Here is a 19,482-nt window from a genome sequence, read left to right on the forward strand (position 1 = left end):
TTACTTAGGTTAGTTCTTTATCTTACTCACTTTATTAGTTTATTCAACCACTTTCCCATATGTGGTCATTTAGATTGTTTTCAACATTTTGCAATTATAAACAATGCTGTAATAACCTGGTGCATATGTATTTATGTATTTTTGGAAATGTAGCTTAAGGTAGGTTGCTAAAAGTGGCATTGCTAGGTCAAAAGGTGGGTTTAAATGTAGTTTAGTAGGTATTGCCAGATTCCCTCTATAAGGGTTATACGGGTTTTTATTTCTGCCAAAAATGTTCAAGAATGCCTGCTTCCCCGTAGCCTCATCAACAAAAAATATGTAGTTTTTCTTTGCAGTTCTTCACTATCCAATGATATCTCAAGGTTGTTTATATTTGTATTTCTTTAAATATGAGTGAATTTGAACATCTTTTCGTATGTTTAAAAGCCATTTTATCAATATGTTTGTGTCTTTGTTTATGCAGTGAACTGTCCATTTATGTCTTTTCAGTTTTTTGGTTGTGCGTTTAGTCCTTTGATCCTCAATTTTAAGAGTTAAAAAATACATTAGGGATATTAGCTCTTTGTGGTATATATTGTAAATATCCCCCCTCCATTTATAAGTTTTCTTTTGATTTTATTTGTGCTTTTTTTTTTTTTCCATGCAAAGTTATCAATCTTTTATTTTATTACTAGAGATTTTGAGTCAGTATTAAAAACCTTTCTCTAGGGGTGCCTGGGTGGCTCAATCAGTTAAGTGTCTAACTCTTGATTTCAGCTTAGGTCATGATCTCATGGCTCATGGGTTCGAGCCCTGATCAGGCTCTGTGCTGACATGGAGGAACCTGCTTGGGATTCTCTCTCCTCCTCTCTCTGCTCTCTCTCTCTCTCTCTCTCTCTCTCAAAATAAATAAATAAACTTAAAAAAAAAAAACACCCAACGCCTTTTCCTATACCAGGGTAAAAGAGGAATTTATCCATGTTTTCTTCTTTGTATTGTTTTATAATGTACTTTTAGGTCCCTGATCCCATTGAAGTTTATTCTTTTGTATTATACGAGATAGGGATCTAAATTTATCTTTTTTCCAAATGCTTACCTAGTTACCCCAGCAGCACTTATTAAGAAACCTATTTTGCCCCAGTTATTTCAGATGTCACTTGTCATATCCTAGGTTTTCTCATGTTTTGGGTTCAATATCTTGGCTCGGTTCTTTTCACCTCCCTTTATGTCTTCATGTCCCAGTACCACACTGGTTTTTTTGTTTTTTTATGTTTATTTTTGAGAGAGCGATACAGAGAGAGAGAGAGAGAGCAAGCAAGCAAATGGGGGAGGGGCAGAGAGAGAGAGAGACAGAGGATGTGAAGCAGGCTCTGTGCTGACAGCAGAGACCCTGAAGTGGAGCTCAAACTCATGAACCACAAGATCATGACACTTTAACTGAGTGAGCCACCCAGGCGCCCCCTCACTCTGTTATTTATTTATTTATTTATTTATTTATTTATTTATTTATTTATTTATTAAAATATGAAATTTATTGTCAGATTGGTTTCCATACAACACCCAGTGCTCATCCCAACAGGTGCCCTCCTCAGTGCCTATCACCCACTTTCCCCTCACATTGTTTTAATTATAGTGGCTTTGTAGTATTTTTTTTTAATGTTTGGTACCATTAAACCCTCTCATAGTTTGTCTTTTTCATTATTTTCCTAGCTATCTTTAGGTGTTTGTTTTTCCATAGAGACTTTGATATCAACTTACCTAACTCCATAAAAACTTAAGCTGTCTTTTGAGTAATAAAATGAAAGAAAGGGGGCACCTGGATGGCTCAGGTGGTTAAGCATCTGACTCTTGATTTTGGCTCAGATCATGATCTCATGGTTTGTGAGTTCGAGCCCTGTGTCGGGCTCTGTGCTGACAGCTCAGAGCCTGGAGCCTGCTTGGGTTCTTTCTCGCCTTCTCTCTCTGCCCCTCCCCCATTCATGTTCTCTGTCTCTCTCAAAACAAATAAATAAAACTTAAAAAAAAATAACATGAAGGAAAGGATAAAGCAAGTCATTCACATATCTGGGGAAGAATATTCCAAGCAGAGAGATCATCAACTGCAAGAATTCTACCAAGAGGTGTGGGCTGTCATAGCAAATTTGACTTCTCTGAGTGCGGGTTTTGAACAGAGGAATGGCCTCATCTTGCAGCTATGATAAAAATTGACCATAAATTGCTGCCAAAAATACATATCCTAAATCTAATCAGGAAGAAACACCAGAAAAACTAAAAATGAGGAGCATTGTACAAAATAACTATAGATACCCTTCAAAATTATGAAGGTCAGAGAAGTCCAGGAAAGGCTGAGGAAGCATTTAGATTAAAAGTGATGAACAATACATGCAGTTAAATGCAGTGAATATTCTGAATTGAATCTGTGATGATGGGACAGGTAAGGTAAACTGTAGAGAACATTGCTGGATGGTTGATAAAATTGGAATATAGATATGTGTGAAATAAATAATATTACTATGTCACTGTTACATTTCTTGATTTTGATTACTATAGATGTATAAAAGCATGTCACTGTTCTTAAGAAATATAGTAGTTTAAATTATGTAGGAGCCATCATGTCTGTAACCTACTCTTGAATATTTCAGAAAATATAAGAGAAATAGAGAGGTTAATAAAGCAAACAGGCAAAACCTAAACAATTGGTGAATCTGAGTAAAGCATATATGAGAGTTCATTTTACTAGTTTTGTAATTTTCTGTGAGTTTGAAATCAGTGGGGAAAAAAAAAACCAGTTTGAAATCATATCAAAACTAGTTAGAAAACAAAAGCAAAAATTAAAAAAACAGTTGGTAGTAGGACAAGGGTAGAATCCAAGAGACTAGTTAGGAGGTTTTTATATTGATCCAATTAAGAAATAATAATCCAGTTGAAGAGTATATTAATGAAGATGGAAAGAGTGGATGGATGGATTCTGGATATATTTTTAAGATAGAATGGATAAAGGCTTGCTTGTGTGAGGGTATGAAAGAAAAAGAGGAGTCACGGATGGAGGCAAGGTATTTGGTCTGAGCACCGGAAAGTGGAAGTTGCCATTTACTGAGATGGAGGAGATTGAAGGAAGAGCAGGTTTTGTATGTGGGGTGGAAGGGAGGGAGGAGGAAGGGTTGGAGTTTCATTTTAGGTATCTATTCTCAAAACAAAACTGATACAAATGATTCTTCCCCAGTAGGCATATGTCCAATGACAATAGCAATAACCAGGATCCTTGCCTCAGGACTCCTTTCTAAGCTTTTATAGAGAGCAGTGCCCTCATAGAATACCTTCATAGTCTAGCCTCTTACTTTTAATAGTCCCTTTGACTCACAGAGGAGATGTGCAAGTGTCAGTGGGCTGCTCTGTCTGTTTTTCTTCTCATGTTCTTGTTTCCCATTCTTTCCAGTCTTTTCTCTTGCTGGCACTGATTGCTCTTTGGTAACTAAATGACAGTAAATTTTCCTTAACACATAATTTTTTTTCTTTTATTTCCTTAAAATCAGGCAATATTGATTAATTTGGTTTATTTTCTTTCCATTGTAAAAGGTAAATAAACTTTTTTGACTAAGTTTCATTTATAGGTTTTCTTTTTTTTAAAAAATATTTTGAGAGAGAAAGAGTGTGCATGCACGGCAGGGGTGGGGAGGGGGGCCTAGTCAGAGGCAGAAAGAGCAAGAAACAGAGGATCCAAAGCAGGTTTTGCACTTGTGAGCAACAAAGCCAAATTCAGGGCTCAAACTCACAAACCGAGTTCATAAAGTCCTGGACTGAGGTCAGAAATTTAACCGACTGAGCCACCCAGGCAACCCTGGGTTTTCTTAACATAAATTAGTTTATATGCATAACCTTGGTATAGTGAAAAAGAGCTCTGTACTAATCAGACATGCATCAATAAATAACCATGTAAGGTTAAATCTCCTCATCTGCCTTAGTCTCAGTTTTATTACCTATAAAATGGAGCAATTTCACTGGATGGTTTACCTTGACACTTATGTAGTATTCTGTGGTATGCGTTTGTTACCTTTTTGTTTCTTGGAGGCTAATACATAAGCATTTTGCTCTTCCTAGTAGAGAGCAGACTATGGTAAGGAGTTGTGTAGTAAAGCAGAAGGAGCATGGTATAGACTTTCTTCTTGGAAACCAGGAGGTGTGGTATGTGACATTCATAGAGCTCTGTTCTAAACTTGGATAAACCATCTAACCTCTCTGTGTTATTTTCCCCAATAAGGAAAAAAAAAAAAATACCTGTTGTGCTTACTTCAAAGGTAAAAAGTATATTAGATGATAAACATAAAAGCACTTTGAATAGCATAACATAGAGACTTAATGAATCACTGTGTTGTACACCTGAAACTAATGTAACATTCTATGTCAACTATACTTCAGTTAAAAAATTTAATAAGTATTTAAGTATAGGCTGTTACTATCATCAGTCCTCATCATTATGAAGTCTTAGGTCTATATTCTCTTTTCATTCACTTTAGCCTCTCATCTGGTCATATTCTTTAAAAAAAATTTTTTTTAAATGTATTTTTAGTTTTTGAGAGAGAGAGAGAGAGCGAGCGCATGTGTGTGCATGTGTGTACAAGCAAGGAAGGGGAAGAGAGAGGGGTTGGGGGGAGGGAATCCCAAGCAGGCTCCATGCCCATTGTGGACCCCAACTTGGGGCTTGATCTCATGACCATGAAATGCAACCTGAGCCGAAATCAAGAGTCAGATGCTTAACCAACTGAGCCACCCAGGCACCGCCCCCCTTTTTTTGTTAATTGTTTTTTTAAATTATTTTTTTTATTTTTATTTTTTAGAGAGAGTGTGTGCAAGCAGGGGAGAATGGTAGAGGGAGAGAGAGAAAATCTTAAGCAGGCTTTACGTTCAGCTCATAGCCTGTCATGGGACTTGATCCCATGACCCTGGGATCATGACTTGAACTGAAATCAGGAGTCAGACACTCAACCAACGGAGCTCAACCAACCCAGGCGCCCCTATTACTCTTGATTATTTATTGCTAGGCCTTTTCCTAGGGTGGCTCCTTCTTTCATTTGGCTAGGCACTTTTTCTTTTTAATATTTTTTTTCAACGTTTATTTATTTTTGAGAGATGGAGAGAGACAGAGTAAGATTGGGAAGGGGCAGAGAGAGAGGGAGACACAGAATCTGAAGTAGGCTCCAGACTGTGAGCTGTCAGTACAGAGCCCGACATGGGGCTCAAACCCACGAACTGTAAGATCATGACCTGAGCTGAAGTTGGACGCTTAACTGATTGAGCCACCCAGGGGCCCCTAGGCAGTTTTTCTGAAGGCTTCTCTGTCCTGAGTTCCATCGGCCTGCTATTATAGATTATAAAATCTCTCCTGTTACCAACTGTGACTCTGCTGCCCTGTGGTACCAAGTATCCTGTTTATGCAAATAGACTTGAAGTAATATATGCTACCTGATAAGGAACTTTAGGTATGATATATAAAGGTAGATTAACTTGTATTAAGAGCTACCAGGTTTAGATGTCTGCTGTGCAAGCATGGGAGCAGACATCATCACCCCTGCCTTACAGGTGAGGAAACTGAGGAAAATAACTTGTTCAGGCTGTCAGTCTAATAAATAGAATCTAGGAGCTGGTATTTGGTTCTAGCTTTGAGACTCCAAAACCTTTCTTCTTTGTCATTTTCTTATTTTCAACTACACTCCCCTATTCTAATACATCTACTCCCTCAAATTAACATTGCATACATAAATTTTGCATGTTTTATTCAGCTTAGAATTTCCTTCTCCATGCTCCTGTTTCTGCCCAATTTTTATGTATTCTTCATGATCCCACTCAAGTTTTACTTTGAGACTACCTCAGCTCCTTGTATATGACTGTTCTTCAGGATTCTTGAAGAATTTGGCACTTAGTGGGTACTAGCTGCCCCATAAAGTTGTAGAAGCATTAAAATACAGTAAGTATGAGTCTATAAAAGTTATAAATATATATAACTGGCTATTTCTGTTAAGGCACCTCTATATTAAGGCTCTGTAGTGATGGAACAGAGAATTCAATTTGACATGAGAGGATCTGATAGCAGTGTGACCGGTTTCTCAGGAATTGAATGACCTTAATAGTCTCTCTGCCTCTCTAAAGCACAGCTTTCACCAGTGTGCCGGCACATTCTATTGATAGATTGATTGATTGTGCAAGCAGGGGAAGGGCAGAGAGAGAGAGAGAGAGAGAGAGAGAGAGAGAGAGAGAGAGAGAGAGAATCCCAAGCAGGCCCCGTGTTGCCAGCATGGAGCCCGATTTAGGGCTGAAACTCACAAACCGTGAGATCATGACCTGAGCCAAAACCAAGAGTCAGATGCTAAACCAAGCCACTCAGGGTGCCCAATAGTTTATTTTTGCATTTGTTTCCTTTGCCTTGGGGCATTTGTCTAGTAAGAAGTTGCTGTGGCCAAGATCAAACTGGTTGCTGCCTATTTTCTTCTATAGGATTTTGATGGTTTCCTGTCTTACACTTAGGTCTTTCATCCATTTTGAGTTTATTTTTGTGTATGGTGTAAGGAAGGGGTCCTGGTTCATTCTTCTGCATGTCACTGTCCAGTTTTCCCAGCACCATTTGCTAAAGAGACTGTCTTTTTTCCATTGGATATTCTTTCCTGCTTTGTCGAAGATTAGTTGGCCATACATTTGTGGGTCCATTTCTGGGTTATCTGTTCAGTTCCATTGATCTGTTTTTGTGTGACTACTATACTGTCTTGATGATTACAACTTTGTAATACAGCTTGAAGTCCAGAATTGTGATGCCTCCAGCTTTGGTTTTCTTTTTCAACATTATTTTGGCTACTTAGGGTCTTTTCTGGTCCATACAAATTTTAGAATTGTTTGTTCTAGCTCTGTGAAGAATGCTGGTGTTATTTTGACAGGGATTACATTGAATGTGTAGATTGCTTTGAATAGTATCAACATTTTAACAATACTTATTCTCCCAATCAATGAACATGGAATGTTTTTTTCATTTCTTTGTGTCTTCTTCAGTTTCTTTCATAAGTTTTCTATAGTTTTTAGCATACAGATCTTTGACCTCTTTGGTTAGTTTTATTCCTAGGTATTTTATGGGTTTTGGTGCAGTTGTAAATGGGATCGATTCCTTGATTTCTCTTTCTAGTGCTTCATTATTGGTGTATAGAAATGCAAATGATAGCTGTATGTTGATTTTATATCCTGTGATTTTGCTGAATTCATATTATCAGTTCTAGGAGTTTTTTGGTGGAGTCTTGGGTTTTCCACATAGAGTATCATATCATCTGCGAAGAGTGAAAATTTGACTTCTTCCTTGCCAGTTTGGATGTCTTTTATTTCTTTGTGTTGTCTGATTGTTGAGGCTAGGACTTCCAACACTATGTTGAACACCAGTGGTGAGAGTGGACATTTTGGTTGCGTTCTTTTTTGTTTGTTTGTTTAATTTTTAATTTTTAAATTTTTTATTGCTTATTTATCTTTGAGAGAGAGAGAGAGAGAGAGCACACCAGCAGAGGAGGGGCAGAAAGAGAGGGAGGCACAGGATTCAAACTAGGCTCCAGGCTCTGAGCTGTCAGCACAGAGCCCAATGTGGGGCTCGAACTCATGAGCCGTGAGATCATGACCTGAGCCAAAGTCGGATGCTTAACTGACTGAGCCACCCAGGCACCCCTTCCCTGTTGTGTTTTTGAGCTTAGGGGGAAAGCTCTCAGTTTTTCCCCATTGAGGATGATATTAGCTGTGAGTCTTTTGTATATGTCCTTTATGATCTTGAGGTATGTTCCCTCTATCCCTACTTACTTGGAGGTTTTTATCAAGAAAGGATGCTGTATTTTGTCAAATGCTTTCTCTGCATCTATTGAGAGGATCTTGTGGTTCTTATCCTTTCTTTTATTAATGTGATCTGTCACATTGATTGATTTGCAGATATTGAACCAAGCCTGCATCCCAGGAATAAACCCCACTTGAATGTGGTGAATAATTCTTTTAATGTATTGTTGGATTTGGTTTGCTAGTATCTTGTTGAAAATTTTTACATCCATGTTCATCAGGGAAATTGGTCTGTAGTTCTCCTTTTTACTGGGGTCTTTGTCTGGTTTTAGAATCAATGTAATGCTGGCTGAAGCCACATCTTTAAGTCATCACAGTAAAAAACATGGCTTTGGAAGAAAGCCTTATATCACGTGAACTTAATATTTTCTCTTTTTAACAAGTGATTAAATAAGAAACAATTAGATTGATTGCCTGCAAAAAAGTAAAGCTCTAGATTTTGTTTAATGCAAACATGTTCACTTATAAGCTAAAAATTAGATGCAGGTGCTTGTACACTTACCTAAGGTAAATGGCAACACCCAGTGGATGGCTATCAGAGAGTCAACATCAACATGGGTGGATATATTAAGTTGTGTTCCGCATGAGTCAGGTCTGAGGTTGGCATTACTTAGTTGAGTCATGAATGACCAGGATGTGAATGAAAAGTATGCTCATTAAATTTGCAGAGAAGAGGTTGATGGTCTTAGAAGATATGAATAGTATTCAATATGACCATGATGAACTAGAGAGATTACATTTTTTAAAGGGTAAAGTTCAGAAGGAAAATCTATAAAAGAATACACCTGATATAAAATGAAAACTTAATAGATACAAGAAAAGGTTGGGGTGACCAAATAGATACAGATATAAAGACTAGATAGATATAGATACTGAAAACCAAAGAAGGAAAATGGACTACGATGTAACTCTTCTCTTTCATTAACCCAGAGTGGCTATTCTATTCTTGAATAATTTTTCCCCTGAGATTTCAGGTGTCTCTATATAATTTAATTCCCATTGCCTTGTTCCTATACAACGTAGTTTTTCCTAATCATGTAAAAGTCAGTTAAGGCATCACCTTTTCAAGAAAGTATTTCCTGACGTCATCTTCTTACATCTGCCACCAATTTCGTATCCTTCTTCCCTTGTTTCATATTCTCCTGGATAGACCTCTTTTCTAGCAATTACTTCCCTATATTTTAACTATACTTTCAATAAGTACAATTCTCTCTCAATAAACAATGACCCCAGAGTCTTTTATCTTCATAAAATGATTGGCACATTATGGCTGCTCATTAAATGTTTTTTAAATAAACGAATGAAACAGTGTTTTTAGGTGGGGGCTTTTAGTTCACATTAGAGCCCCTACAACCACCATTGATAAAACAGGTCAGAAGAGCTTATCTCCAAGACACCCAGTACCCAGGTATTTGGTATTACTGTAGAGGCCCTTGAGAGAACTCGCCAAGCCGGAAATCATAAATCTTTGGTTCATGCAGCCTTAAGATGGTCCAGATTGATCTGTCCTTGATGAAGAGTGGAGAATCTCTGTTCTTTAACTTGGTTTTGTCTGGCTTTTGAAGTGATATCTATATCCTAAAAGTAGAAAGAAGGTTCTTGTAATATAAGGACAAGAGTACTTGGAGCATTATAAATACTGACTGAACAGATAGTCAAAATTTCAAAGAACTATAAATTATTATTTACACATATATAACTATTTAAAGCTGACAGCTCAAATGAATGGAAAAGGGTAGACTATGATATTCACCTTGAACCATAAATTTTTAAAAATTATTTATTTATTTATTTTATTCAAGTATAATTAACACAGTGTTATACTAGTTTCACGTTTACAATATAATGATTCAGTAATTCTATGCATTATTCAGTTTTCATCACGATCAGTGGACTCTTAATCCCCTTCACCTATTTCACTCATCCTCCCACCCACCTCCCCTCTGGCAACCACCAATTTGTTCTCTGTATTTAAAAATCTGTTTTCTTTTGGCTTTTTTCCTTTGTTCATTTATTTTGTTTCTTAAATTCCACATGTGAATGACATTATGGTATTTGTCTTTCTCTGACTGACTTATTTCACTTAGCATAATATCTTCTAGGTCCATCCATATTGTTGCACATGGTAAGACCTCAGTCTTTTTTATGGCTGAGTAACATTCCATTGTGTAAATATACCACATCTTTATCCATTTATCTATGGATGGATACTTGGGTTGCTTCCATATATTGGCTATTGTAAAAAATGCTGTAGTAAACATAGGAGTATCTCTATCTCTATCTATCTATATTTTCAAATTAGTGTTTTCGTGGTTTGGTTTTCTTTTTTTTTTTTTTTTTTTTTTTTTGGCTAAATATCTAGTAGTGAAATTACTGGATCATAGATAGGGTGATTCTATTTAAAAATTTTTAAGGAACCTCCATACTGTCTTTCACAGTGACTTCACCAGCTTGCATTCCCACCAACAGTGCATGCAGGTTCCTTTTTCTCCACATCTTTGCCAACATTTGTTGTTTCTTATCTTTTTGCTTTTAGCCATCTGACAGGTGTGAAGTGATATCTCATTGTAGTTTTGATTTGCATTTCCCTGATGATGACTGATGACGAGCATCTTTTCATGTGTCTGTTTGCCATCTCTATGTCTTTTTTAGAAAAATGTCTATTCATGGCTTCTGCCTATTTTTAAATTGGATTATTTGGGGGTTTTTGGTATTGAGTTGTATAAGTTCTTTAAATAATTTGGATGTTAACCCCCTTATTGGATATGTCATTTGCAAATCTCTTCTCTTATTCAGTAGGTTGCCTTTTTTGTTTTATTGTGCAAAAGCTTTTTATTTTGATTAATAAAAATAGTAGGGCACCTTGATGGCACAGTCGGTTAAGCCTCTGACTCTTGATTTCAGCTCAGATCATGATCTCACAGTTCATGAGCCCCACATTGGGCTATGCGCTGTTAGTGCAGAGCCTGCTTGGGTTTTTCTCTCTGCCCCTGTCCCACTTGCACAGGCACTCTCTCTTTCTCTCAAAATAAATAAATACACATTAAAAAAATAGTTTCATTTTGCTTTTGTTTCCCCTACCAAAGGAGGCAGACATATCTAGAAAAATGTTTTCTACAGCTGCTGTCAAAGACCTTACTGCCTATGTTTTCTTCTAGGAATTAAGGTTTTAGGTCTTTAATCCATTTTGCATTTATTTTTGTGCATGGTCTAAGCAAGCGTGAACCATAAAATATTTGTCCCTGATGGTTTTGTCTGTTTTCTCCTCATCTCTGTCATACTTTTCCTGTTTTTCCTTTTGTGTGTCTTTATTATGTGTTAACCTTCTCTCATCTGTGTCTCTGCTTGGCTCCCCACTTCTTCCTGTCTCGCTCTTGTTCTATCTTTTGGGCATTTCTTCGTATGGCCACATAGAACTGAAAAACATTTCAAAAACTTTATTGTACCTACAAACTTCTTCTTCCTGTGTTTAATTTAAAAGCATTTAATTGCGTTGCCCGGGTAGGTCAGTTGGTCGAATGTCTAACTCTTGATTTCGGCTCAGGTCATGATCTCATGGTTTTGTGAGATTGAGCCCCACGTTGGGCTCCACACTGGCAGGATGGAAACTGCTTGGGATTCTCTCTCTCCATCTCTCTGCCTCTCCTGCACTTGCACTCTTTCTCTCTCAAAATAAATAAATAAATAAACATTTATAAATAATAAAAGCAGGTGAATTGATTATTTTACATTTTTCCTCTTTGTAGCCCTTTTTTGATTTTGGCCATCTTAAATCCAGGGATCCTTCAGAAAAGAAATGTTGCTCATTTCACATATGGCCACTCAAGACCATCTGAGTGTCTATAGGCCTGTCCTTTCCCAACTATTCTGGGTCCTAAGAGTTTACCTTGGCTTAGAGTGCAGGCTATAGACCACCCAAGATTTGAAAAATCCACTCCAGAGTTAGACTTTTAGATTATAGTACTTGAGAATTTGAGAAGGACTTTGGGTACTATTTAATCTTAAAGATGAGAAAACTGTGACCCATAGAGGTCATGCAATTGTTCTAAGCTATGTACCTGGTAAATGACAGATCTAAAATTAGAACCTGGATGCAAAGGAGCTTATATAATGAAAGAGTAGTGCTTATTTATATATTGGAATGCTCTACTAACCTTGGTAAAAAAGGGAAGCCTGCCAAAAAGTCAGGGAAATATAAAAGAAATAATAAAATCCCTTAAAAATTTTTAAAAACTATTGATCATATGGATCCAGGATCCTATATCCTGGAAAAGAAAATGTATATGGCATGTGCTTTGTATCAGTGCATATATGTATATATTTGTCCAAATCTCTGTTCATTTGAATAGTTTTTGATCTTATCATCTTTAATATTTTTCTTTTTCCCCAGATTATAGGAAAGGGCTATTTCACATGAACTTTTAGATTTTTGATATAACATTTTGATATTAAGACTTGAAGTAGCCTTTTAAATGCAGTACAGTTTAGAATAGCAGTTCCCATTAATAATTACGTCAGACTTGTGGAAGCCTCCTCACCTTGTTTGCTCTTGGAAGGAGTGCTGTCACACAGGCACAGTGACAGAACTGATCATGCAGAAATTACAAAGAGATAATTTTTCCACTCATATTGTAGAAGGGAATCCAAAAACTATTGATACTATGCCTTGATTAATGTATCGAAAAAAGGTGAATTCTGGGGACATTTTAAATGACTAAAAGAAAGTGCACTGGCACCAAAATGAGAACTGTTTTATTAGATGATTTATTTTGAAATCAGCCATGAATCAACAGAGGCAATGGGAGTATTCAGTTCCATCTGTAAATTCAGATAAAAAGAAAGATGATGAGATGATGAGTATGAGATTCCATGATGTGTCATAAAAATGGGGATTACATGCAAGCTTGTACTATACAAATTAAACATTCCTTAGTGTGTCACCTTGATCCTCCTGATCTTCCCCACAATATGGGAGTCTGGGTGTTAGGAATAGGCTGCTATCTGTCCTGGTAATGTGATGTAAGTGTGCATACTCAGGCCTGAACTGCGTACTCCTACTGTATTTTTCAAGGTCTATAAAATAAGACAGTTAGCCTCATTTCTCAAAAGAAAAAGAAACTTTTCCTCAGAAAAGTCCTAAATTTGTACTTTGAAAATTTATTGCCAAGTACTGTCGATGCTATCACTTTGGTGTCTCTGAAACCCATCTACCTCTCTCAGTCAGGACCACCACAGCCTTTATTCACACTTTCATAATTTTACATCTGGACACCCTGCTGCCCATAGTCCATATTGCTGCCAGAGTGATTTTTACTAATTAGATTGTGTTATTTTCTGTGTAAAACCCTATAATGGCACTCCATCATTTTTAGGTAAACTTCAGATTCCTTAACCTCTCATGTAAGAACTTTGTGATCATGTTCTTGGTCATTTCTGCAACCTTATCTGTCATAACTCCATGTTCCAGCCAAATCGAATTATAACTTCTCATAATTATAATTATAACTTCTCATGCTTCTGAGCTTTTATTTTGTTGTCTCTTTTCCCTGGTATGTTTCCTTTCTAACTTCCTCATCCCTTGCTTTTTCCTAGTTATCATTCTAGACCTTGTTCTTGTATCTTCTCTAGGGAGCCTTTCCTGATCACCTCTTCCTCCTTTCAATGCCCCATCACGAGTATTATAATCTTGAATTACTAGGTCTCTCATTCCTGTTAGACCATTCACCACTGAGGACACGGATCCCAGCTTATTTAATTTGTATCCCTAGTATTTAGCACAATGTTTGGCATGTAGTAGGTGTTTGATAGGTGTAGTAGGTGTATTTGTTGGATAAATAAGTCTCCTTTTAAAGATAAAAAGATCATCTTCTATAGTAGAATAACCTCCCCATCTTGTGGCCTTGTAGGATAGTCCCACTAAAAATCTTTGATATCATTCTGATCCTGTCTCTTTGCAAATTAAGGGCACAAATGATACCACCTTTATGTACTTGTTCTGTTATCTTGATAAAAAGCTGATTGCAGGTTCCATCTTAGGAAGTACAAGTTTCCTACTTCTGTCCTAGTAGAAATTGTAGTCTAAACAGAATTATTCTTAGGCTAGGTTGCTCATTGAAGTTTTATTTACTTATAATCAATACACATTTATTGAGTTTCTGTGATGTGTTGGGCTCTGGATTAGGTGCTGGATATTAAAGATAAAGATGATCTAGGTCTTTATCCTCTAAGAAATGATAGTCTTATGAGCAAGTATATCAGAGTTTTTGAGTCATTGTGTGGGTGAATTAAAGAGGTAATAGTAATTTTTGAGTTCTGACATATTTGAACAAATCACCAACAAATAAATGAAGCATTTCTTCTCTACTAATGAGGACACTTTCAGCAGAAGCTGGAGTTCGTGGGAGATATTACTTTAAGGACTGTTAACTACTAGACAATTTATAATTTTAATAGGATTTTCTTTTAAATTCCTTTGCTGTGGCTCCTTTCTCTTCTGAGGTGATTGACAACAGTATTGTAGTATACTAGAATTATTATCCAGAAATTAAATAATGTGTTTGAGACATGTACACACAAAAAATTCAGAGACCCTCTATTACAGGTTCACCTCAGATGTGATGTTCTCTGATTCGATGTTTTATATCTTCTTCCCCCTCTCTGTTCATTACTAGTTTATGAGTAGTTATTTTTTTTAAGTTTGTTTATTTATTTATTTATTTATTTATTTATTTATTTATTTATAGATAGAATGCACATGTGTGTACGGGAAGGTCAGAGAGAGAGAGAGAGAGAGAGAGAGAGAGAGAGAGAATCCCAAGCAGGCTCTGCACTGTTAGCACAGAGCCCATTGTGGGGCTCAAACTCACAAACCTGTGAGATAGTGACCTGAGCCAAAATCAAGAGTCAAATTGTTAACTGACTGAGCCACCCAGATACCCCTGTAAGTAGTTACTTTTATTAGGAAATATCATTCTTATGTTCCTTCCCACATTGCTGGACATATGAACCAGGAGAAATTCACCATGGCTCTTTGATGAGAGCACAGAGGAAATAATGTTAATAACATTCAGGAGTGGGCAGCACTGACAGTTACTCTTCTTTGTTTTACAGAGATGAACGAAATCAGTCCATCATCGTAAGTGGAGAGTCTGGGGCAGGAAAAACAGTTTCAGCTAAGTATGCCATGCGATACTTTGCAACTGTAAGTGGTTCTGCCAGTGAAGCCAATGTTGAGGAAAAGGTCTTGGCCTCCAACCCCATTATGGAGGTAAGACAGCAGCAGCCTTGACCTTGTTACTATATTTTCTTAAGAAACATGCCCCAGAAATTGAAACAGCACATGTAAGAAAGTTGAGGATGTCCTGGCCACTAAAAGTAGGAAAATACTTTTCTACATATTAGTAAGAAGAGACCTCAGAAAAGCAAAAAGTCAGTAAGGTAGACATTTGAGTAAAGCCCAGCTATGGAGGCATTTACTTTATTCCATAATCCTGCACTCTTAACCTACCTTTGAATTGTTGCCTCTAAATAGCTGGTAGTGGTATTTCATTTTCAAAATTTCTATTCTCCTAGTTATTTGACTCCTATCTATTGTTCCTTGTAGTAGAAGTGTGTTCCTCATTTCCCTCTAATTCTGAGTTCATAGGATTCTCCATGCTCAAGCATGAAGAATTTTATCATCCCTTTGCCCACATTTCATTTTCTATACTTAGTACAACCTGTTAGCCTTTTCTATATTTTTCCCCCAGATTTTAACTATAAGCTTAAGTCATGATCTTATGAACATTTTTCTTCTTGTTTTTGTCGAGCATATCACAAAGCTGTAGGCTAGAAAAAGAAATTCAGTACAATTTAATAAATTCCTGAGAAAGGACAACTACAAAAGGATGTCCTTTCAAAGGTGAAATATGTATACAGAGTGGAAATGCTCATTCCAAAGAAAGTGGACCTGTTTGTGTGAGAATTTGAATATTCCAGGATTTGTAGTTAGAGAATTCTCTGTCTATTAATACGATTTTAAGAAAGTCAAACATTTTTGCAAGTAGTTCCATTAAATGGAGAAAAGTATTTCTCATTAATAATGGAGAGAAATTATTTTAGACAGGGAGGAACAAACCTTTCTCATTGAGAATTCAAGTCAGCATTGTTTATTCCTGTTTTTTTCCTTTGTCAAGCCTTATTTGTCACCCAAACACAGACGGAGTTTAGAACTGGCCTGGTGCACCTGTGGTACAAGTGGTTTTTGCAATAATCAGTCCAGAGGTAATTGTGCCTGGTTTGCAGTGCCATGTGTGACACTTCAGAACAGAGTGCTGTGACCCCTTGCCCACAGGGCTGTCCTCCAGAGCAGCGGAACTTCTGTTCTTGGGATTGAGAGGACAGGATATGCTGGGGAAGTTATGGGGCTGCCTGGGATAAGTGCACTGAGGAAAGAGAACTGGAGAAGCTTTCTGAAGTGGCACAGACTGGGGGAAACAGAGGTTTATGCCAAAAAGAGTAGTAGAGAATTTAAGCAAATATTAAGATTTCTAAAGAATTTAAGCTACAGATGCCAACTGTAGTGCTGGATGCCACAGTTAATATTGGGGAAATATAATCTGTAGAGCCATGTTTTGGGTTTGGGGCAGAAAACAACAGGCTTTTGCTTTGCTTCCTACCATCAGTTTGACTATTTTTGGTCACAACAACAAATTCTCTGTATTTGGCAATAATTTAGCTCATTCTTAGTCCCTAATGTTAGAATATCCCAGTCTAAGTTGTGATGGCATCCAGGAACCCCACCTTTTCTAGGCCTGGACCGTATAATAATGTAAGTCCAGAATGAACCTTCTAGAATATGTCAAGTTGATTGACATATTTTATGACCTTGCTATATTCTCATTCAAAAAATAGTACATCGGTTTTTCCACAATACATAGTTCACTTGTGTTAGCAGGAGAGATAGTAGAATGGCCACAAATACTACTTTTTAATATGTACTTAGAAAGAATTTACTTTGTTTGCTAGACTGAACAAAAAAATTATGCTTAGCTATTCCCTTCTACATTGTGTAGTTTTTCCAAAGGAATTTGGATTAAGAAAGTTTGGCACAGAGAGAACTAATTTTCAATAACTACAAATGAGGGCATACCAATTTCAAAGATTAAAGTGGAATCTGGGGCTTAAGAATGATACCAAAGGGTTTGCAGTCATAGGAGGAAGACAGATGAAATATTGAGTATGTGACCTAGAAAGTTTGTAACTTTAAACCTGCTTCTCAAGACTGCATCTCTATATCAGAGGCCTTTACTGTGATGTCAAGGATGGCATGTCTGGGTCTCCAGTGATCTGAAACTCCTGGGATAATGAGTGTCCTACATTAACATCACAGCCCAGTGGCTAAGGGGATTTCCACATTATCCTCTAGAAAGCAAGCTCATCCTCAGCATAGGCTCCTTTGGCAAAATACAAATGAGGCACAGAGAAATGAATCTTTTTTGCTCATTTTTTCATGTTTTCTTTTCCTCCTTTTCTCTAGGAAATTTTCATCCTAAGATGGGGACAGGAAAATATTCTTGGGGCATACTGGATCTTAATAGTTCTTTTGTATCTTTAATAACCATAGTTGAAGACTTTTATGTGCTTTTCGTAAAGAGGAGGAACTCACTCAACACTTCACTGAAATCAGTAGTACAATCAAGACCACAAAACTTTTCCTTAGAAGTTTCTTGCTAACTGAAATGAAAATAGCATTAAGGGGGTCTGTTGTAAATATAGTACTTAAAAGGCAGAGGGAGCAATTAGAGGGAATGAACAAAAGGTATTGTTTGTATATAGAACCTTTCCTTACGAGGTTCAAGGCTTAGCATGTATAGTTTTAGTTTTTTTTTTATTTTATTTTATTTTATTTTTTTTTATTTTTTATTTTTTTTATTTTTGGGACAGAGAGAGACAGACAGAGCATGAACGGGGGAGGGGCAGAGAGAGGGAGACACAGAATCGGAAACAGGCTCCAGGCTCTGAGCCATCAGCCCAGAGCCCGACGCGGGGCTCGAACTCACAGACAGCGAGATCGTGACCTGGCTGAAGTCGGACGCTTAACCAACTGTGCCACCCAGGCGCCCCTAGTTTTAGTTTTGAAAAGGACCCTGGAGCTCATCTCACCTAGGCAGTTTACACTTGGAGTCACTAGCATTCCTCAGAGGATTAAATGTTGGCAAGTTGGTAATAGGGCCTGGTCTAATACCCAGATCTTCAGACTTGTATTTCATTTGCTTCTTCTACCATTCTTTGCTCTATGTTTAAATACATTTCACTCAAAGACAGAGGGGAGGAGTCTGTTTCAACCCTGGCCTACTCACTGCAGATTCTCATAGAGTGTAGTGCTGTTTTGACAGCTTGGCCGCTCTGACTCCCACTCTGAGTAGATAGAGAGATGGCATCTGGAAGGTGGGATAGAGTCAGGGAGGAAGGAGTGGCTGTGGTGCCCCCTTCCCCAGCTTCCTTAGTTGGTGGCAGAAAGGTGCTTGGGACAGTGCCTAGTAAACACTCGGTGGCTATTACTGCCATTGCTGTAATTACTACATCTTCTTCCTCTGCTCTGTGACAGAGTGGTGAAAGAAACGTGTGTGGTGAAAGAAAATTCTGCATTTATCATTAATTTCCTTTTCTAAATAAAATAAAAATAACTGGAATATATGGAGATTTTTTTTGTTGTACTTTTCATGCCATCAAGAAAGGGAATATCTAAGTAAATGTATTGTTAAATTATCTTAGGCTATATTAGTTCACTCTTATTTTGCTTGGAAGATAGCTTTCCATCACTCTTTCCATTTAAAATGTTAATCTGAAATATAGCAGTGTTCTCACTGCCAAAGCAAAATAGGACAGTATCTGCCTTGTATTTCACAGAGTGAAAATGTGCTTTCTTTGACTGATCAGAGAATCTAATGTGTTGATTTTTTGTGGCTATGTTATTACTGTTTTCATCACTTATATTTGTATTGCTTTTTTAATACACCAGAGCATTTTCACGCCTTTCTCTCTGCTACGACTTTAATATATTAATTCTGATAGTCTTAGGCTTTGTACAAGTAAATGGTATTAATCGTATGTGAAATTATTTATTAAACATTTAATATATGCATTATGTGAACACTTGCTTTTCTTACTACACTTGTTTTTTGCTTTGCCTTGAAACAAAACTTTATGGAAGCATGTTACCTAAGTCAGAAAGTAGTACGTATGAGGGGCATCTGGGTGTCTCAGTCAGTTAAGCATCTGACTCTTGATTTTGGCTTAGGTCATGATCTTGGCTCAGGTCATTACCTCATAGCTGTGAGACTGAGCTCCATGTCAGGCTCCATGCTGAGCATGGAGCCTACCTGAGATTCTCTGTCTTTTCCTCTGCCCCTCTTCCCCATTCTCAAAATAAATAAATAAACATTGAAAAAAGTAGTACATATGTTACCTTAATTTTTAAAGTTATATAAAAAATTAGCAGAAAGTTACATTCTCTGAATTCTATAGCAGATGTTTTGCAAGATAGAGAAAACTATCAAATTCCAAGGGCAGATTTTAGTATGTCTGGTTTCAGAAAATGGCTTTGAATTGAGTGGGTAATTATTAATACTGTGCTAATAAACAGTCCAACTAGGCCTTTGTTGTCACAGGGTA

The 19,482-nt window shown here is 37.1% G+C and overlaps 1 protein-coding gene across 6 annotated transcripts in view; it reads left to right on the forward strand.

Moving 5' to 3' along the window:
- Positions 1–19,482, forward strand: part of MYO5A (myosin VA) — a 188,814-nt gene that overhangs the window by 71,803 nt on the left and 97,529 nt on the right. For all 6 annotated transcript variants that reach the window (XM_060618497.3, XM_060618500.3, XM_060618501.3 and 3 more), the window contains exon 5: positions 14,938–15,094. In XM_060618497.3, coding sequence (XP_060474480.2) covers positions 14,938–15,094 — 157 coding nt within the window. The remainder of the gene's footprint in view (positions 1–14,937; positions 15,095–19,482) is intronic.

This window comes from Panthera onca, chromosome B3 (genome assembly GCF_046562875.1).
Source record: "Panthera onca isolate mPanOnc1 chromosome B3, mPanOnc1 haplotype 2, whole genome shotgun sequence".
In the NCBI taxonomy this organism is placed as follows: Eukaryota; Metazoa; Chordata; class Mammalia; order Carnivora; family Felidae; genus Panthera; species Panthera onca.